The 22,047-nt window shown below is 46.5% G+C and overlaps 1 protein-coding gene across 1 annotated transcript in view; it reads left to right on the forward strand.

The window, feature by feature from the left end:
* Positions 1–22,047, forward strand: part of SRBD1 (S1 RNA binding domain 1) — a 1,352,005-nt gene that overhangs the window by 631,267 nt on the left and 698,691 nt on the right. Inside the window, exon 14 of the mRNA XM_069608446.1 lies at positions 17,425–17,521. Coding sequence (XP_069464547.1) covers positions 17,425–17,521 — 97 coding nt within the window. The remainder of the gene's footprint in view (positions 1–17,424; positions 17,522–22,047) is intronic.

The raw sequence follows: 22,047 nt of genomic DNA on the forward strand, positions 1-22,047 counted from the left end.
CCAGGCGGCCGGCAACAAAGTCTCTGTACCGTTGCCGTTGGAGAAAGTTCTGCGACTGGTGCAGAGTTCAGAATGTGGATCCTTTTGAATGCGACATTCCCATGGTTTTGTCTATTTTGCTTTCTTTGGCCCACAGGGGCTTGCAAGTGGGGAGCATTAAAGGTTACCTGGCGGCGCTGTCCATATTTAAGCACTCGTCTGAAGAGTGTTCCTATTTTAAGATTCCTTTAATTTCGCAGTTTTTGAAAGGGCTCACTAATGTGTTCCCTCCGTCACCTTTTTTGGTGCCAGGTTGGGATTTGAACCTTGTTCTTAAGTTTCTTATGGGTGCTCCATTTGAGCCTTTACATTCTTGCCCTTTGAGACTGTTGACTCTGAAAACTGTGTTTTTGGTTGCGGTTACTTCTGCTCGCAGAGTGAGTTACAGGCACTTTCAGTTAAGCCACCCTTCACTGTGTTTCACAAGGACAGGTTTGTCCTTAGAGTTCGTCCTCCTTTTCTTCCGAAGGTGGTTTCGGATTTTCATTTGAGCCAGAAGGTTCTTCCGGCGTTCTATCCTCCGCCACATCCTGGTAAGGAAGAGGAGAGGCTCCATAGGCTTGATCCTCGGAGAGCGTTGAGCTTTTATATTAAGCGCATGTCCTGGGTCAGAGTGGACGATCAACTTTTCATTGGTTACGCTGGAAAGCATTTGGGACAAGCTGTGACGAAACAGACTTTGTCTCGTTGGATTATTTTGGCTATCTCCGAGTCTTACTGCTTGGCGGGTAAGGACCCTCCGGCTGGCTTGCGGGCCCATTCTACCAGAGGAGTGGCTGTGTTTACTGCCCTGCAGAGGGGAGTGCCTATTCGTCACATCTGTGATACAGCCACCTGGGCTTCAGTATATACCTTTGTACGTCACTACTCCCTCGATTCCATCAGAGGGCAAGATCTGGACTTTGGCAAGGCAGTTCTCTATTCCGCAATTTGATTGGGCATGCTAAATTTGTATTCTAAATTCTTTCCCACCTCCTTGCTTGGTACTGCTTTGGGAGTCTGTCATAGATATGGAATACTTCGGAGGACCCAATCCCCTCGAAGAACAAGTTACTTTCTTACCTGGTAACGTTCTTTTGATGGGGTGGTCCGACGACGTATTCCATATCGCTCCCTCCCTGCCTTCCCCGCTGCAGAATTTCTTTTGCGATTGCAGCTTGCGTTCCGCAAGGCCTTGTGTGTCTGACTGGCAGTAAACTGGTAGCACACGTTCTGGGAAAAAACTATAACTGAGGCTATGGGCGTTGTGCATCCTACTTATCACATTGGGTGACGTCGGCCGTCGGAGGAGGTCCTCGGGGACGGCGCATCGACGTCATCGACGAAGGACGCAGACGCCAAAGATTTTCCGAAGCAGCACAGCTGTGGACATTACCTGTCATAGATATGGAATACGTCGTCGGACCATCCCATCAAAAGAACCTTACCAGGTAAGAAAGTAACTTGTTCTTCTCAAAGGTTTCCCTCCTCGATGCCCAACTCAGTGGAAAAAAGCCCATCAGGGCTTACCTTTGTCTTTTTCTTCTGGAACGCTGCACCAGCAGCTCCACACAGTCGTCTGGGGTTGGTGCCAGCAGAGCCTTCTGCTTGACTGCTGCCGGTGGAACTGTTACTTTGAGTGCTAATGTCCCTACACATTGGGCCTCTTAACAAGTATGCTGGTCCGGAAATAGCAGTGCCGGTAGCACCGTACCGGCACCGTTTTCCGGACCGGCACATTCAGGTCACAAGAGCGGAAACACTGTCACCGCAATGTGAACCCCATGGTGCGACTGCATCCATTGGCATTGTGACTGTAAACAGCGAAACGAGTCGCTGGACGTCCCTGAATTTCCAGCACAGCGGTAGTACGGGCACATTCCTAGTTCCACCTACACGGAAACACTGCCATAAAAATGGCAGTGGCACCGTGACCACTGCGCCTCTACTACCGGCACCGCAGACCAGGCGTTAAACAGTACCAGGTGAGCAGCAACAGGCCCCAGGTGTAGTAAATTAGCCCAGCTGCACACCATTTACCACTGGGAATGGACAAAAGGACCACACCTAACCCACCTCCCACCGCAATCATGCTGGCAGTCGCTGTAGTAGCAATTGGGCTGGGGAACCTGCAAGGAGCTATTGAGGATGAAGCCGTAGAGAGGCTGAGGAGGTGGCGTAGATGCAGGAGGCAATTGAGGAACCAGTTGGACATGCCTAACATCAATGTGCAGCAGGTAGCACCCCGCAGACAGCCACCAATACCCTGCATCAGGGCCTCGCCCTGGAACCTGACACCAAGCCAAATGCACACCTTGTACAGGCTTGACAGGGAAACCATAATATCAATAGTCACCTGCATTAATTACGACATCAGCAGCATGGTAAACATACAGACTGCAATTCCACACTTGCTGAAGGTAGTGTCGGTACTGCACTTCCTTGCAACCGGCACATACCAGCACACCGTGGGTGAGCTGCTCGGGCAGTCACAACCCTGTTTTTACAGGATTTTGTTCAAGGTACTGGATGCACTGCTGCATTAGGTCACATACCACGTTGCCCTACCCCCAAATCCCTGCCCAGGTTAACGCCACCAAAGAAGCCTTCCAGGCCCTTGCAGGCATGCCCAATGGCTATTGATGCGTTATATTGCACTCATGTGGATTTGGTTGCCAGACATGCCATTGATGCAGTGTATAGATATCTCAAAACAATTCCAGGCCCTCATTGTGCAGATGGTCTGTGATGCTGAACACCCCATCACCCATTGCTGTGCATGTTTTCCAGAATAGACACACGATTCAGTGGTCTGGCAGAACTCCACGTTGCCAGGGTACATGGCACGTCACGTCGGAGAGAGCACTTGGCTGTTGGGTGAGTAGAATGACCAATGCTTGACCCTTGTGTAGTGAGAGGGATAAATAGGCACTCACCAGAGTGCACCCAGCTTACCCTGTATTAGGTCCATGACAGTTTGCCATGTCACAGGAATCCATGTACTGGCTAATGGAAATAAGCCCTAACCATGGAGTGGCACACTATGCACTGGTGACATGTACATGGGAGTATTGCCGCCGGTGAGAAAGTAGCAGGCGCTCCCATGTGCACAATGGCAATTTGTCTCGCTGTGCACTGCGGGTTGTTAGCACCATACAAGACATGAGGCTCCTAGTAGACAGACACACAGCATTGCGTACATTGAAAGGAATAGGACATGTAGTAGCATTGAAGGCCATATCGTGACTGCAGACATTGAGCATGCCAAACAATCCCAGTAGCAATGTGTGAGCAAAGTTTGGAATATATAAAAGGTTGTGACAATCAAATTTAGCAAAATGCATTGGTCATCTGTGACATGTACTATGGTGTGTGCGAACAAAATCCTGAGTGCCATCATCACTGACTACACATTTCCATCACAAACATCAAATCACCTTTCTGTAACTCTCATGCCGGTGATGCCGGATGCCCCCTCATGCCATGCTGATAACACGCTGTGCAGTAGGACCCAGCTGGCCCATAGGACTGGGGGCTTCCCAACAGCACTTTAAGATGAGCAGCAGCACCCTTGAGATGGATGGGGATGCAGATACTCTTGCATCAAATCAATAATGACAACTCAATAGTTTGGCAAAGGGAGTCAGTTTAATGACCAGTACAAAAAACAGGGAGTTCATGAATATCGTCAATTGCTTGATCTTCCTTCTCACTTCAACTCCAATTAATTTCAGAAAAACCATAGTATTTTTAAAAAAAACTTGTCGTCATTGATGTGTAACTCTTAAAATTTTAGTATGCAACTCTATTGGTTTTAGGAAGGTAACTTTAATATAGGCACTATATCTGTATATGGTAACGTAGAGAGGGGATTGGATGAACACCGTCAGGTGGGGCATCTGAGCCCTTCCTTTAAAATGGCTACTGTAAACGTCACTAAAGATACGACGTCTCATTGGTTCTACTAACTATAGGACTATAGATTACTTGGTCCATTATGATTGGGTTGGCAACAACCCCACTCATACTTTTCCACTAACTTAGCAGCGTGCAGAATAGCCGGCCAGGTGCAGGGTGTTCGTCTGCACTCCCAGTTTCCCTCCAATTATTGCTACAATCACTCATCAGTTCAGTGGTCATGTGTCAATTATATCTTTGTGGTTGGCCTCGAGACTGCGTCTTGGTCTGGAAAAGTTGAGGCATCTGTGCATGGCACAGGTCCATGCGTAGGTGTGAAAGTTTCATCCCTTCTCGCTTGTCTGGTCACGTTGTTTCCGACACCGTAAAATTGTCTTATTCTTCATGCAATTTGTGTATTTGATTTAATTCTGCCAGCCATTTGCCATCTGTGGCTTATCTTGACCTTTCTGAACAGGATACTCTGTTCTTCTCATTAGTTGTATCCACTGTGGGTCTATTTCAGCCGATACGACCTTGGCTTCTTGGCATGATTTACCTTCGCCTGAGCTTCTCTCTGTCTTTAATTCTCGAGTGGTTTGCTGCAAAGCTCTCCTCTTGAGACCTCTAGTAACCTTTGTCGATTCTGCTCTTGTGCATAGTGGAAGTGTACTTATATAAAGTGCTTCTTCTGAGGTAGATCTGTATAGGTGGCGCTTGCCGCAATCTATCTTACTACTAAGCATAAGCAAGCCTCACGATTCCTTGCTTCTTGCGGTTCCTTGCAAATGTACATGTTTAAACTAACTGAATATCTTCATCGCGCATATGGCATAATTTCTGATATCTCGACATCAATTATTTTACTTTAGGCTCAGGATGTCACTTATTCATGGTGTTTCGTCTCTTTTCATCATTCACTGGTCGTCATATCTTCTATATGTGAGTCAGTCTGGGTTCTTATGACGTCACCATTCGTCTTCCTCTAGTATCTTTTTAGCTTCTTCAGGTATTGTATTCTGACAATCGTCATTCTGTCTCATGTGTCGATAAGGTTTTCTCAATGGGTACCTTACTGTCCAGGTTTTCTTGGGTGTCGGTACTTCAACAGGTGCTGTTCTTCTGATAGGTACTGGACAGATCCCAACTGCAGCTGTCTGCTGGTTTATTTGCTCATCATACGTCACATATTTCAGTGTGAACGTTCCTGGCACTTCAAAATGGGCAGTTGGAGTGTGAATCGAGCTTGGCATCTCCTCTACACTTCCCCCTCTGGGCGATTCATTGACCACTTTCACTTCTTCCCTTGTATCCACCTTTACTTCATCCTCTGGATCCACTTTTGCTTTATCATTTGGGTTCACAGATAGAGGTTTGAAGAAATATCTCTTTGGGGTCCATATCTTTATGACTCCCTTCAAGCTTCCTGCTGTCCCCACGGGTTCATCTTTGTTCCAAGTCATTAGTTGACATTGTCCAATTGGACTACAATAGATTCATTTCCCCACATAATTTCTATGTTTCCTTGGATATCTTGTTTTTTCTGGTGCATAAATGCTGGCTTTCACAAAGTCTCTTATTTCTTCATCAGTCAGGTCCTTAGGCTGCCAGTCTGACTCGACATCAATCATGATCTTCACCCCAACGGCCTTTTTTCGCAGTTTTCTGGCACTCAGAGATTATTATCTTGATAACACAGAATCCAAGCAATATCATCACTAGCAGGGATTTTGAATGCATCTGCCATCCACTGTGGAACCCATGAAAATAGTGATCCAAACCAGCTGTCGTCGTCCACTTTGTCAGTTTCATCAATCTGATTCTGTAGGTTCGTCAGCATACCTTTGGCCTCTGTTAAGGTTCCATTTTCGTTATCGTGTGATGGTATAAATGTGCAACATGATTCTCCGATTTTTGCACAAACACCTCCATCCTGTTACGCTCACCTGGTCTCTGCGGAGGTGTTGGGGCACGGTTGCAGCCCTCCCGGGGGTGAGGTCGCTCGGGTCCGACTTCACCCTCTGCGCTTGTGTGGTGACTGGTGGTAATAGGTGATGCTGCTCGGGACTGCTCCTGCATGGAGAATAGTGGGCGTGAGTATGCCAGCTTGTGCACCTGATCCCCTTCCAGACCCCTTCTCCCAAACTGTGGTACCCGTGGGATGCGCTGTCCCTGGAAAGCTCACCTGTTGATTAGTTTTGGCGAGCACTCCGTCCTGCTGCTTCTGGCTGATCTGGACCAAGTTCCTTCACTGATCCCTTGCACGTGGTAGTCCAGTTCCACTGCAAATAAGCAACTATTCTTCAGGTAAGTGTTCCTGTTTGCCTTTGTCTTTCCTTGTCTGTTTTTGTTGTATTGTACAGTTCGTTGTCTGTATTGCTGTCCGTTCCACTTTTGATGTTTGTCCGTTTTGGTGAAACCGCCTTTCAGGGCGCAGAGGACGTCTTTGCAGCCTCGGCCTTCCTCTGGTTTTCGAGGGTTTCTGGATCAGAAGACTCGTAGAGGCGATACTCTAACCAGAAACTCCTGTCGGCGTCAGCAATGAGGCCGGTTTTTCTCTTGATCCTCGGTCTCCTCCTCAGGATCTGGTGGTCCCGCCACAGAGACCCAGCTAAATGAGGGTTTTCTGCACTCGCACAAGACCCCGGTTGGAGGGTGCATTGGTCTCACTGGAAGGCATGGCAGACCATCACTGAGGACCGGTGGGTCTTGTCAGTTGCTCGGGCGTGCTTCCGCTTGCCCCTTCCCCCTACACCACCCTCCAATCCTCCCTTCCAGCAGTCGGGGACGCCCTCCCTCAGAGCCGAGGTCCAGTAGCTTCTGGATCTCAGGACGGTGGAACCCGTTCCTCTAGGGGAGCGAGGGGAGGGCTTCTATTCCCATCTGTTTACGGTGCTCAAATCCAACCAAGCTGGCCTGCGCACCATCCTAGACTTATCCCAGTTCAATCTCTCTCTTCCCCAAGAGAAATTCAAGATGATCACGCCCTGTCAGGTAAAGTCCTCTTTGCAGAAGGGCGACTGGCTCAGCATGGTGGACCTTCAGGATGCTTATATGCATATCCTTATTTGGAGTCTGCATCAGAAATACCTACGGTTATCCATGTGGGAGAATCATTTCCAGTTTTGTGTGCTCCCGTTTGGCCTCAGCTCGGCACTGCATGTCTTTACGAAGATGATGTCGGTCATCGCAGCTTATCTTCGGCTACAGGGTATCCATGTGTATCCGTATTTGGACGATTGGCTGATGCGCAGTCCTTGTCCACTGATGCGCAGTCCTTGTCCACTGTCAGCCTCGAACAACCTTCAGTCTCTCCTCCAGCTCCTGTTCCACCTCAGGCTGTCGGTGAACTGTCGGAAATCCTCCATGACGGTCTCTCGGGACTTGATTTTCCTGGGTTTTCGTTGGAACACGATCGACTGCAGAATATACCTGACCGGGGACAGAATGGCAGATCTGTTGGCCATGTGTCAGGTGTTTATGCAGTCGGAGAGCATGTCGGCCTGGTGGTTCCAGAGGCTTCTGGACCTCATGGCCTCGTGTCTGCTGGCCCTTCCTCTTGCTTGCTCGTCTCAAGATGAGGACGACGTAGATGGCTCTTCGGAGCTCTTGGCGCCAAGCAGTGGATCCAGACTCCAAAATGATTTTGGTTCCATCCTTCATGAGGACAGACTTCCTGTGGTGGTCTTCTCTCAGGAATCTGTCGGTGGGCGCTGCTTTTCAAGACCCCTGCCCGCTATTAACGGTCACAACAGACTCCTCCCTTCTGGGTTGGGGTGCAACGTTGGATCTTCTTCAGGTGTCTGATCTCTGGTTGCCGCAGGACAGACAGCTTCATATAAATCACCTGGAGCTCCTGGCGATATTCTTGGCGCTGAAGGTGTTCAAGCCGGTCATTGTCAACAAAGTGGTCCGAGTCTGCAACGACAATGTGGTGTCCATGTTTTATATCAACAAGCAGGGAGGTACCAAGTCCCCACCTCTTGTGGATCTTGCCATTCAGATTTGGGAATGGGCTGTTCAGCATGGTATCTGGCTGGGGGCAGGACACATCCCGGGCCAGCTGCATGTTACTGCAGATGCCCTCAGCAGATGAACAATGGTCAGCTACGAGTGGGAACTGAACACAGAGGTCCTCTTACAGATTTTCTGTTGTTGGGGCACTACGGATGTGGACCTCTTCACAACATCGTCAAACAGGAAGCTTTCCCTGTATGCCTCCAGAAACAGGCTGGGAGCCTCCTCTCTGGGGGATGCTCTCGAGATTCACTGGCACAACACGAGAGCGTACGCGTTTCCATCTCTGCCTCTGATTCATTGGTCGCTTTGCAAGCTGAGGGGCACAGTGAATTGTTCTCCTTTGTTCATAGCACCGTGGTGGCCGGCCAGGTTTTGGTTTTCGGAGCTTCAGCATCTATTAGTGTGTGCGCCGATCAGGCTGCCATTGGTTCCCAACCTGCTTCACCAGAGCGATCGGCAGATGTGGCACCTCTCCCCACAATCGTTCAACTTAGCGGCCTGGTGCCTGAGTTCAGATCCTTAGAGCGCCTCAATTTGTCCGCAGATAACATGCGCATTATTCAGGCGGCCAGGAAACCCTTGACAAGATCTCAGTATAGAAGTAAATGGCTGTGGTTCTGCCACTGGTCTTTAGCTAGGCAGCTGGACCCCAGGGTGGCTATGTTTGACATGTTTCTGTCTTTTGTCTTGCATCTGGCAAAGTCTGGCATTCATGTCTTGTCCTGCAGGACTTATCTGTCGGCCATTGCCGCTTATCTGTCCACGGATCAGTGCTCTTTTTCGCTGTCATCCAGTCATTAAAAGACACTTTGCAGGCTTCATGCACCTTTACCTTCGTTCGCAAACAGCATCCAACGTGGGATCTGAGCATGGTCCTTACGGCCTTGTGCCATAAGCCTTTTGAGCCCATGGCTACAGTCGACCTTAAGTACCTTTCGTGGAAAATGTCCTTCTTGGTGGCTGTAACTTCAGCAAGACGTGTGAGTGAGCTCTAGGCCTTGTCGGTGGAGCATCCCTTCCTGGTTTTTCATAAGGATAAGGTTGTCCTGAAGACGAATCCTTCCTTCCAAAAGTGGTCTCTGATTTTCATCTGAATCAGTCAATATCCTTGCCTTTCTTCTTCCCTAACCCAGCCTCAGAGGCTGAAAGGGTTTTGCATTGCCTGGATGTTAGAAGAGCTCTTAAGTTCTATCTGTGCAGAACATGTGGGTTTAGGTACTCTTCTCAGCTTTTGGTAACGTTCAGTAATCCGCAAGGTAAGGCGGCAAGGTAAGGCGGCCTCGAAAGCGTCCATCTCCAGATGGATTGCTCCCTGTATTGCGGAGGCTTACACTGTTCAACCTCCAAAAGGGATTCATGCTCATCTTGTGCGGGCCAAGGCGGCTGCCATTGCCTTCCAAAAGTATGTTCCCTGGGAGACCATCGCAAAAGCAGCTACGTGGGCCTCCCCATCAGCTTTTTGTAGCCATTACTGTCTGGTCCTGAGCTCCAGAGCTGATGCTCAGTTTGGCCAAGCTGTGCTTAAAAATCTTTTTCAGTAAGGAGTTTCCATCCACCTGTAATTCCTGTGAGGAGTGCTTGGGAATCTCACATAAGTATGGAGGAAAGGGTGTGGGACGTAGGAGTATAATAAAGTTACTCACCGTAGTGACTACTGTACTCATAGTCCATAGTCCCCTTTCCTCCATGCGCCTGCCCGCCGTCCCCTCTAATAAGGTTCCTCTATTATTGCTTAAAGGTCTCGGACCTGCCGATAGAAAAGGGCTGATGGGCGATGCGCTCGGCAGAGCTAAGGAGGGCGGGGTTACGGCCACGTGCAGTACCTTGTGTAAAAAGAGAGGAAGGACACATTTTTGAAAAATGTGATGCTTTTTACAAAGTGCTCCGGTCCCGTCCCACAGGATGGAGGAATGTCGCATAAGTATGGAGGAAAGGGGACCATGGACTAGGAGTAAGGTAGTCACTATGGTGAGTAACTTTATTAATTTACAAGAGTGGGTTGTGTTAGCACTTACGAAGTGAACTCAATTACAGGAATAGTTCCACTTTGCCATGTAGCATAGTCATGTAGTTGCCGAAGCAGAATATGCTAAATCATAGATGCAATAAAGGCAGGTTCAGCATTAACAGCAACGGTATGTTTGTTAAATAATAAGCAAATTACTAGCTTGTCGATACAATTTTCAGTCCAGTACAAATACAATGTGGGCTGTCTGGCATAAATGTACGGGAGATTCTTGGTGCATGGGTAGAGAAAAGGCTAGCAGAAAGCGTTACACAAAATTGAACGTGTTCAGCAGTGAGTAGCTAATGTTACCATCATTAAATGCTATCAGCGTGGTGGGCCACATGAAAACACAGGGGCCATTAGTACAAATGCAAACATGCCATGTGGGATCGTGCGATTAGCTAAGAGGCCATGTGCAGTGAGGCATAGTACGCAACATGAAGTATGGGTCGCCAGGTATGCTCTGATGAAGGAAACTATTATGCGGTGTGAGGATGTCGATTGCTATTAAGAGTAAATATAAACGTTCAGCAGAATGCGCACAGTGGTAGAATGAGTAAGGTGTGGCCGAAGTTAGATACGTTGAGAGGGGGTCGTAAGTTAATGCCGGAAGGTAGATTTACCCAATAAATGTCTACTGGGTTAGGTTGCTGAGATGGGTATTCAGAATGGGAGCAGGTAGATAGTCAGAAGCGCTCTGGACGAGGGAAACCTGGGCGTTGAGTTGGGTTTATGCAGTTGTGATTCTTTCTGGGCTTGCATTTCGTGGTATACTTTGTTGATCGCTTCCCCAATACTCTGCGAGTCAAACTCGTATTTTAAATTTACTCTAGACGTACCTGGTAATGACTCGGATTTGTGAAAAAATTCCTCTGTCTTCCCGTTCTGCCAATGGATCGGGATTTCTTACTTCCCTTTCCAAATACTCGCGATCGCGTGCTCTGTCTTCTTTTTCGTTCCATGTCGTCATCGACTTCTCTGCGCTTTCTCGCTTCTTCTCTCACTATCTTCCTCTTTCTTTTTCATATCCCTACGTTCATGTGCCCTTCGTATCTCCTCATCCCTTCATCTTTGTATTCTTTTCTCGCTGATGTTTTCCTGTTCATCATCTTCCATTTCTTTTCTTCTTAGTCTTTCTTGTTCATCGGCTGTTCTTTGTCTATTGTCACGTTTTCTCTGCTCTTCTGCTCTCCTGTTTTTTAGTTTGCTCATTTTGATATAACTGTTCTCATCTTTATTCGTTTCGCTCCCTCATCTTTCAATCGTTCTTCCTTTTCTTTGTCTTTTCTGTCTTGTTCGTCTTGATCTCCCCTTTGTCTTACATCTTCGATACTTTTGCCATCGAGTTTAAGTAAAATCTGACCTCCCATCCATTCGTTGTGTAAGAGCGCTATCTCATCAGTTTTATCCTATTCTCCTTTCCATCTCTTTATTTCTCTCCTTATATCTAGAGATGGACTTTCTCGATCATTTCTCTCCTTGTCTCTTGGGACTTTGGAGTTGCATCTTTCTCGGTATCTTTCTCTGGGCCCTCATCACTACTTTGCGTAGGTGACTTATATGTCAGATTGCTATATCCCGTCGCTGCTTTAAGTTCCGGGTATAACCCTTCGTCATTCTTAATTTCGTCTTTTATTTCAGATGGCGCGGGTGGACATGAAGGCTCTTCACCCCCCTTTTTGCAAATGTTGAGTATCCAATCTAAAGGAGGCTCCTCCTCCTTTTCTTGTCATACATTTTCCAAAGCTCTAGACTCATTAGGCGCTTTTCTAACTTTTTTCCTGTGTACGCTGCATGCAAATATGTCGTTACATGCTGCAGAACTGCCTTCGATAATGATCCGCCTTGTGGCTATGGCATGAACATTTTATCTGCGGTTCCTTTAACCCACTCTGCACTGTATAGTTTAAGTTTAAGCGTGTGCTTCGGTAGATGTTTGCAAAGATGCACTAATGGAGTAACTTCTTCCATTTTTAACCTTCACTTTTCTCTTTGCTACTACTCGGTTATGCTTGAATTACATTTTCCAAATTACGTCTCAATCAAGATACACTTATGAGCGAGCACCAATCGTCGCAAGCTCCAATCCCGTCAAAACAAACCTTTTTACTTTAATCTTGCTAAAAAAACAACCATCAAAGTTCAATTTTAAAACAATCAATGTTTGTGTCTCAACTTCACGCTTCTCTATTACATAAAAAAAAAATGTCTTTCAACTCTGATGTCAGCACACCTTTCAGTTACATAAAACCGGCCACATGTATTGTTCACGATCTTCTTCTTCAGACTTGTCTTGCCCTCTAATATTGCTCCGATTGGAACTTAAACCTATCTCTTTCTGGATCGTCTTTAATCGATCCCGTCTCCTACGTCATACACTTTATGGGACTCTAGATAAAAGGTTTCTCCTAGCACTCTTTAAAGTCTAGGAACGGGGCGTATTCTCTTATCGTGGCCTCACTCACGACTATTCTTCTGTATATATTGCTCGGCCACACTCAAGTCAATATCTCAATTCCCATATACATATATATTACACTCTTACTCTTGCGTTGTATTTTATCTCACCTCCCTCCGTTACTCTGTTATTTACTATACATGCATCCCTTTGCCACACTGTTTGGTCTATTTACTCACCGTCCACATGTTTTTCTTCTTCGGACCCTCAGGATCACTGCCTTTGTTACCGCCTCTTCGAGCTGCTTTTCGATCCACTTCTCGTAGATGTGGGAGGGGTTTCTATCTGAAAATAGGGGTCCCGTCAAACCGTCCCTTGCAATGAGTTGTCTATTCTGTCCACTTCTACAGGGAGATTCACATCCTGTCAGCCAAATGGCAAAGGTCGTACGATATTGCTGAGACTCTAAAGTTACTTATGTCGACGGCCAATGGTTATCTTATCAAACCATCCTATCTCTGCTACCAAGTGAGCTGGGTGTTCCTCAGACAGCCCTTTAAGATGAGTAGCAATACCCTGGAGATGGATGGGGATGCAGATTTTATTCATAAATCTATAATCAAGATGACACAAATAGCTTGGCACAGTTCGTCTGTTTTAATGTCAAGTATCTAAAACAGGGTGTACAACGAACATCAGCAGTCGCCCGATTCTCTGACTCTACTTACTTCATAAAAAAACAGGGCTTTTGTACCCAAATTAGTCTTCATTGATGTTTTGTCATACGTCATTACCAATGCCATCCTATGAGGCAAACTACAAAAACCTAACAAGAGGTGGGATTGGTTCTAAGTGAATAACTAAGCATAGGTTCCATATCTGTATAGGGTAACGGAGAGAGGTAATTGGATAGTTAACATCAGGTCGGGCAACTGAGCCCTCCCTTCAAAATGGCCACTATGAACGTCACTAAATGTACGATGTCCCATTGGCTACACACACTATAGGACCCTAAATCACGTGGTCCTCTACATTTGGTTGGCTTCTAAACCCTGTCAGTACTTTTCCACCTACGTTAGCAGCCCGCAGACTGAACAACCAGGTGCGGGTGAGCTCGTTTTAGCACCAGCTTCCCACCAATTAGCATATCATCCATCATCACCTCAATGGTCCAGTGTCAATTAGTGCTTTGAAGCTGGCCTTGAGTTTGTACTGTTCTCTGAGAATGTTTAAGGAGTATGGGCACCAGCTGGCCTCCTTGCGTAGGTGTGATCATCTCGTTTGTCCAACTTCCTTCTATCACTTGACTGGACACCATGAAATTGAGCCTTTTAGTATATTTGATTTTATTCTTCAATAGTCCTCTGACGTCTCTTGTTTTTTGCTTGACCTCTCTGAACAGGAGCTTCTGTTATTTCACGTTAATTGTATCCAATGTCAACCAATTCCAGTTTGATAAGACTTTGGCTTTCTGGGCTCAGTCAACCTTTGGTGACGGAGGTGTAGTGGTGTAGCCTGTGCCCATGGGCAGTGGCCAGATTGTGCGGGTGATGGAATAAGGTCATGATCCCGACAATCTGGCTACTGGCCATGACCATGAGGGGCAAAACTTGGGGTTAAATTGGCCATGTCCGCCTGGGACTGGCTTTGTGATAGTTATTCGAAATTGGGCTAGATTTGAAAAGAAAGAAAAATGTGCTTGTGGTAATATGGTCATAGAGTTCTCTTTTTGCCTTTTGCAGGCTGCCATGGAAAGCAAAGAGGGACCCTCTATGGAACCCTCCCTTCCCTTTCCATGTTGGCCATCTTGGAAAAGGATTTTCCTTCCTCCGGCGTAGGAAGAAAAAGCCCTTTTTTTTAAAGCAACCCGGATTCCCGCTTTGGGAACCTAGGGTGCTAAAGGCCTTCATCCCCATCACAGGGGCTGGAATGGGGGGGATAATAGTCCAGAGACCTTGTTATCTACCCTCGTTTCGCTTGGGCTGATAACTTAGGCTGCCGCCGGGCCGGTGTCCACCGTTCCAGTCCCTGGAACGGAGGATGAATGCTACAATATTCCCATTAGCATAACACAAAATGCAAATGGAAATGTTGGAAAATCTTATTGAGTCTATGTACTTTACTGAGAAATATAAAGTAGATGGACTCTATAAGTTTGTTTTTGTTCTATTTTTTAACTGTGAAAGGTGGTTACTAAAGGAACATTTCTTTTATTGTTTTTAGATGTATTTTTCTTTTTTTTGGCAGGAGAGCTAAGAACGAAAGGTGGGGAGGTAAATGAGGGAAGAGGCACCAAACATTAATATGGAGGGGTAGGTCGACAGGGTGCGTGTGTTATTTCTAAGGTAGGGGGCAGTGTTTCTCTTGCTCCTTGATTACAACAGTGGTGGTGGCTCTTGGGGAGGAGGGATGGCATTAGCTGATGCCATTTTAAGATAAATAGCAGTTTTGCTAAATGTATGTCCTGTGTACTAGATTGTTAATGGATAATGAGTAGGAATAGGTGTTGGAGCTGTGCAATGGAAATTTTGAAGTTGAAAGTTCCTAGATCAGTAGAAAATACAGTTCGGAACTGCCCGCGAAGCACAGATCTTATTGTGAAGTGCGGACGGGTTCTCTGACACGTCATCATGCCGCGCGCCAGTGTATGGTCATGTGGCACTGCCTGGAAGGTCCGCAATGAAGTCAGATATTCGTAGACGTCTATGGATGCAAAACTAGTTAAAATAGTGGCAAAAAGTTTATAGAAGTGTTACAAATGATTGTAGGTGGGAAATTGCAGAGTTTTAAGGTGACACTTTGTAAATTGGACACAAATATTGCTATATTGGGTATGTATGATATTAGTAAGTTGGAGGAAAATAGCATGCACTGGTAAAAACCCATGAAATTCACTGAAAACACTTTGTTAAAGTGACGTTATGGTTAAGTTGCACTAATAATAACCTATGAAATTCAATAAAAATAATTTGTTAAAGGGACGTTATGGTTAAGTTGCACTAATAAAAACCTATGAAATTCACTGAAAAACGTTGTTAAACGGACGTTATGGTTACAAGTAAAACTGAAAACCCCCAGAAATTCTAAGCTAAGCAACCATAACTCACGCCACCAACGTGCACTGCTAAGACTAACACCCAGGACATCAAAGATGTCATCACAAATGTCATTGATGACATCACTGATGACATCACATGTGAAATACATTTTGATGAAAAGTCCCTACAAGGAGTTGTGTTTATATTGTTGGTAACAAGATGTCAGGGGTGATCGGGAGACCTATCATGAACATGAATCTAATAAAGAATGTACTCATCTAAAATCATTGTATTGGAGTGTTGTTAATACAGAAACCTAATCATATATAAACATAGGCAATGACTGCAGCATGCACCATAGAAGAACACTATTAATAATCTTGTAATTTTGGATAGTACAATAATGAATGCTACGTTATCAGAGTTTTGAGTAATGTTAAACATGTAATAACTAGCTAACAATTCAAAACTTACACTTGTGCTGGTACAAACAACACATATGAAGAACCACAATGCATATAAATCAGAGGCACATAGAGGGAAACTAAACTAAGGAAGAAAGAAACAGCATCATCAGAAAATGTTAATGACATTTAAGTTTATCTTCATGTATTCAAATGAATTGTGTGTTTGAGGCCTGCTCATTTTCCCATGTATGTGCACCATGAGCTGAGACCAAACCCTAAGGAAAGTACTTAAAGAACATATGACAAGGTTAACGTTTAGATATATAGCACCTTTTTCAATTTTTATATTCTGACTGTCAGTGAACAAAAGCACCTGGCCTATATATGTCAGTGAACAAAAACAAGTGGCCCAGATATGTGATGTCATCAGTGACATTTGTGATGTCATCTTTGATGTCCTTTGTGTTAGTCTTAGTAGTGAAAGGTGGTGGCGCGAGTTATGGTTGCTTAGCTTACCATAACTGGTGAATTTCTGAGGTTTTTCGGTTTTACTTGTAACCATAACGTCCCTTTAACAAAGGTTTTTCATTGAATTTCATAGGTTTTTATTAGTCCAACTTAACCATAGCGTCTCTTTAACAAAGGTTTTTCAGTGAATTTTAAAGGTTTTTATTAGTGCAACTTAAACATAACGTCCCTTTTAACAAAGTTCGTTCAGTGAATATATATATATATATAGAGAGCAAAATATGTTTTGATGCAGTAGTACTAGTAATTCCCAGAACCTTTATAATCTGCTATTATGCCAATATCGCATGAATGAGGAAAGAATTGCCTGTGTATAGTGTCTTTTTCATTGGGGAGAATATGCTGAATGGTTAGGGAAACATTTATTGATTTATTTTATATGGGGTATTTAATATAGCAATACTAAACACAATCAAACACATTTTAACAAGTGGCTTTCCATTTGTGCTTTTATAGTTTTGCAAAGCTATGTTCCTTTCAAAGTCATCCAGGGCAGCCATGTGTTATGTTAGCATCACTATGTGTATGCTATGTTTAGTCAAGCATTCCTGACAAATGTTCTTGGATAAAGAGAGCTTTAAATAGGTTGCCTGCTCTCCTGTTATAATTGTTATAATTGTTGCACTTTAATATGTGATATGATAGATATGATAGATGATGGGTGTTTGGATGTTCTAGTAAGCACTGTTGTCAGGTATACTAGTAGCCCTTAGTCCTCCTTCCTTCATGCAAATCTGCCTGCCATGCAACCCCTGTCTAATATTCCTTCACGATGGACCTGGAGAAAAAAAATGTGGTACAGGAGAGAGCGCTTGTGCGCATACATTCAAGCCAGACTCCGCTTTTTCTATCGCCTTGTCTACTGTGCAAATAATATTGTGGTGTGCTATCCTGCAGCATTGACATTCAATACAAATGGATGAAGTGGTGGTGGGTAAAGACTACCAGTCTGCAGTCAGTAACTTGTACTGTATCACTCAATACTTTATAGATTATCTGCATCTGTATTTAATTACCATGTGTTCATTCCTATAACAATAAATCTCAATTGTAATTTGGTAATGCTATTTAACTAACTATATATCGTGTGTGCTTGTGTGTTTTTCTTAGATCAGATACTTCATGCAGATGTTGTATATCTGCATACTGGATCAAATCTTGCCTACCGTGAAGCCGAGAAGATAAGGAGTCTATTGATAAACTACAAGTAAGATAAAACTTTAACAGGAGTGCAAGTAGCTTTCTTTTTCATACATCTTCAATTTTGTTCTAGTTTGGACACAATGCTCATGGAAACTGGATTTTCTCTCCATATGTGTTGTGCTGGAAGAGAACAAAATGTAAAATTAAATAAGAAGAAAACCTATTATTTTTTTAAGTATATTGCCTAGAGGTTCCAAAAAGGTTCATGTTGTGCATATAAATGGCTTAACCACTACCATAGTTTATGTTTAAAAGTGGTATCCAAATCTCTAGAGTGTTTATTAGGTTGCGTGTGTAAATCAACAATTTCATTAGTTGATAGGTTTTCTAATGGGTTAGGTTTTATTACCACCTTATCCCGTAACTGATTACAATCCTATCATGAAGTCAGTCTGCACATTGAGACAGGCCTCCAAACAAAACTTGTATAGTAATCTGCTTTCATTGTATGAGTAGCTATTATCCTTCCTGATTAATTCAGGTCTGCCACAATGCCTTTTCTCTTAGTGTAGTGTTAGGAATAGATTTCATATGTATGCTGTATCCTAGACACCTGGTCATTGGCCTGGTGAGTGGAATAATAAGTATGGCAAATACAAGTCTTCCAGGCCCTTGGTACTCTCCCACATTTTTTATACCCGACAAATACTAGTTATATAATGTCTCCCTTGCACAGTCTGCGCTAAAATGATTTGATTTGTGTATTTGTATTGCGCATATTGCTCAAGGAAACCAGAGACTGTATGTAGGTGCAGGTGTTAGTCATAGAATTGCAGAGAGAGTGTAACCAATTTATTAGAGATTTTCAGAAAAAAGTATGTTCTTAACTTCTTCTTAAATAGGGAAAAGGAATGCCGTTTCTGAATATCAGGAGGTAATGAGTTCCAAGCGCAGGGACCAAGCATCTGTCCCTGCAGTGTACAAAGCAGGAGTGGGGTACTACCAATAGGTTTTGAACAGCTGATAGGAGCAATCGAGCTGGGCAGTAGGGGCAGATCTTAGAAACCAGTTAAGTAGGAGCCAGAGTGTTTGGCAATAGCTGCGATAGCTGTTTTGACTGGAGTCTGTTTTCCCTGTTTACAGTGCTAGAGGCAGAGCACTAAAAAACTGCTTTCCTGGCAGAGCCTCGGCAGAGTATCTCAGAGTGTTTGGTAATAGCTGCGATAGCTGTTTTGACTGAAGTCTGTTTTCACTGTTTACAGTGCTAGAGGCGAAGCACTTAAAAACTGCTTTCCTCGTGGAGCCTTGGTGGAGTATCGCAGAGTGTTTGGTTTGTGCTTGCTGCCAGCTGCTTAAAGTGGGCAGGGCAGGTCTGGAGCCACACTTGTCTGGAAACCGCTCTTTAAATACAATGTGCAAGGCTTAACTTTTGTATCTCAATGTGCTGCAGACCCAAGATAAGCAGAGAGGTGTGTCTCCAATGACAGGTACATTTGAGGCAGCGCCAGCCGCTTGCGACTCCCATGCACTTGGAGAAACCCGCAAAGCCCGGCCCAACGCTGTACCCCCTACACTAGACACTTTCTCCCGGTGAACTTTGCTGATCCAAATCTGAGTGATAATGACCCTTCGCTGACTCCAACCGTTGAGAGCGTGCAATTATCCGTAAGCACCCCTCTCAGCCCCACCTCACCAGATCAAAACCTACTCGGTGAAACAAGAGAACTACCAAACACAGAAAAGGCTATACAATTAATAAAAATTATATTGGCCCAGAACCTGCACGACCAGCATCGCAAGGGGCTCCCGCATAAAACAAAGGAGCAACTCAATCAAATTTGAGATGGAATTTTAATCAAACAAGATCTCAACTGTTGTCCCAATTAAAGCAAAACCAAAACCAGATTATAGAAACCATCCAATAAAACCATTGCTCTATGAACAAGGAACACTTGATGAACACAAGCTGGAATGCCAAAACAGATGCAGAGATTCTGAATAATGACAGTACCCTTACAGAAAATAATAAACCCAAGGAGATTACGCACCTGAAGAGAAAAATGTACTAACATATTGCATCCCCAAATACCAGTGCTGGATTAAGCGAAATCTGGCAGGGCCCATCTAAACAATTATTGTGCTTGTCCAGCACCACCTTAGGGTGCATAGCAAGTCGCATGACACATGACAGAAAACCACATCTTTGGGCCCCCAAATAAGATTGGGGCCCCCACTGGATTGCGCCGTGCTCCACCTTTTGATGGAATTATTGGATCCCACATGCTCTCTTCTCCATTCCCCTCTTCTCGCTAGGGCCTCCCCATTTCTCGTTCGGGCCTCCCCATTTCTCGTTCGGGCCTCCCCATTTCTCGTTCGGGCCCCCCCATTTCTCGTTCGGGCCCCCCATTTCTCGTTCGGGCCCCCCATTCCTCGTTCGGGCCCCCCATTTCTCGTTAGGGCCTTCCCTTGTCTTGATCGGGTCTCCCCTCTTCTTGCCCTGCCTCTTCTTGCCCTGCCTTCCCTCTTCTTGCCACACCTCCCCTCTTCTCACCCCACCAGCCCCATCTATCTCCCCTCCCCTCTTTTCCCTCGGGCCTCCCCTCTTTTCCATCGGGCCTCCCCTCTTTTCCATCGGGCCTCCCCTCTTTTCCCTCGGGCCTCCCCTCTTTTCCCTCGGGCCTCCCCTCTTTTCCCTCGGGCCTCCCCTCTTTTCCCTCGGGCCTCCCCTCTTCTCACTCAGGCCACCCCTCTTCTCGCCCAGGCCTCTCCTCTTCTCACTCAGGCCTCTCCTCTCCTCTCCTCTCCTCGCTCGGGCTTCTCCTCTTCTCGCTCGGGCCTCCCCTCTTCTTGCTCAGGGCACCACCTTCTTTGGTTGACCACCCCCTCTTCTTGCCCCTGCCTCCCGTCCTCTCGCTCGGGCCTCCCCTCTTCTTGCCCCTGCCTCTCCCTCTTGCCCCTGCCTCTCCCCTTTTCTTGCCTCCACCTCCCTTCTTCTTGCCTCTACTTCCCCCCTTCTTGCCTCCCCTCTTCTCGTCTCCACTTCCGCTCTTTGCATGCCTCCCCTCTTGTCGCTCTGCCCACCCCTCTTGTCGCTCTGCCCACCCCTCTTGTCGCTCTGCCCACCCCTCTTGTCGCTCTGGCCTCCCCTCATCTCTTCTGTAGCCTGTTCTCTGGCCTCTTCTCTTTTCCAGCCTTCCCTCTTCTCTGGCCTCCCCTATTCTCAACCCCCTGTTCTCCCCCGCCTCACCTCGTCTCCCCCACTGTCCTCTCCCCTCTTTCCCTCATTTCCCCCACTGCCCCTTCCCATCTTTCCCCCACCTCCCTTCTTCTCGCCCCCACCTCCCCTCTTCTCGCCCCCACCTCCCCTCTTCTCGCCCCACCACCTCTCTACCCGCTTCTCTTCTCTGAACCTCCCTCCTCTCTTCTCTTTTCCGGCTTCCCATCTTCTCCGGCCTCTTCTCTCGCCTCTTCTCAGGCCTCTTCTCTTCTCTGGGCTCCCTTTTCTTTTCTCCAACCTCCCCTCTTCTCTTCTCCTACCTCCCCTCTTCTCCTAACTCCCCTCTTTTCTTCTCTAGCCTCCCCTCTTTTCTTCTCTAGCCTCCCCTCTTTTCTTCTCTTGCCTCCCCTCTTTTTTTCTCCTGCCTCCCCTCTTTTTTTCTCCTGCCTCCCCTCTTTTTTTCTCTGGCCTCCCCTCTTTTTTTCTCCGGCCTCCCCTCTTTTCTTCTCCGGCCTCCCCTCTTTTCTTCTCCGGCCTCCCCGGCCTCCCCTTTTTTCTTCTCCGGCCTCCCCTCTTTTCTTCTCCGGCCTCCCCTCCCCTCTTTTTGCCCCACCTCCCCTCGCCTCCCTTGCCCTCTACTCGCCCCCCTCCCCACTTCTCGCCCTGCCTCCCCTCTTCTTGCCCCACCTCCCCTCTTCTCACCCCACTTCCCCCTTCTCGTGTCTCCCCCTTTCTTGCTCTGGCCTCCCCTCTTCTTGCTCTTGTCTCACCTCTTCTTGCTTCGTGTGTCCCCTCTTCTTGCCCCTGCCTGTCCCCTCTTCTTGCCCCTGCCTGTCCCCTCTTCTTGCCCCTGCCTGTCCCCTCTTCTTGCCCCTGCCTGTCCCCTCTTCTTGCCCCTGCCTGTCCCCTCTTCTTGCCCCTCCCTCTCCCCTCATTTTGCCCCTGCCTCTCCCCTCTTCTTGCCTTTGCCTCTCCCTGCCCTTGCCTCTCCCCTCTTCTTGCCCCTCCTCCCTTCTTCTTGCCCCCACCGCCCCTTTACTTAACCCACCTTACCTCTTCTCGCCCCCACTTCCCCTCTTTTCATGCCTCCCCTCTTGTCGCTCTGCCCACCCCTCTCTTCACTCTGCCCACCCCTCTTGTCACTCTGGCCTCCCCTCATCTCTTCTGTAGCCTGTTCTCTGGCCTCTTCTCTTTTCCAGCCTCCCTTCTTCTCTGGACTCCCTTATTCTCACCCCCACTTCACCTCTTCTCCCCCACTGTTCCCTCCCCTCTTTCCCTCATTTCCCCATTTCCCCCATACCCTCTTACCCCCAATGCCCCCTACTCTCTTTCTCCCACCGTCCCTCTTCTCGGCCCCACATCCCCGCTTCTCG

The sequence above is a fragment of the Ambystoma mexicanum genome, chromosome 4q (assembly GCF_040938575.1).
Source record: "Ambystoma mexicanum isolate Mex_15411 chromosome 4q, UKY_AmexF1_1, whole genome shotgun sequence".
Classification (NCBI taxonomy): Eukaryota; Metazoa; Chordata; class Amphibia; order Caudata; family Ambystomatidae; genus Ambystoma; species Ambystoma mexicanum.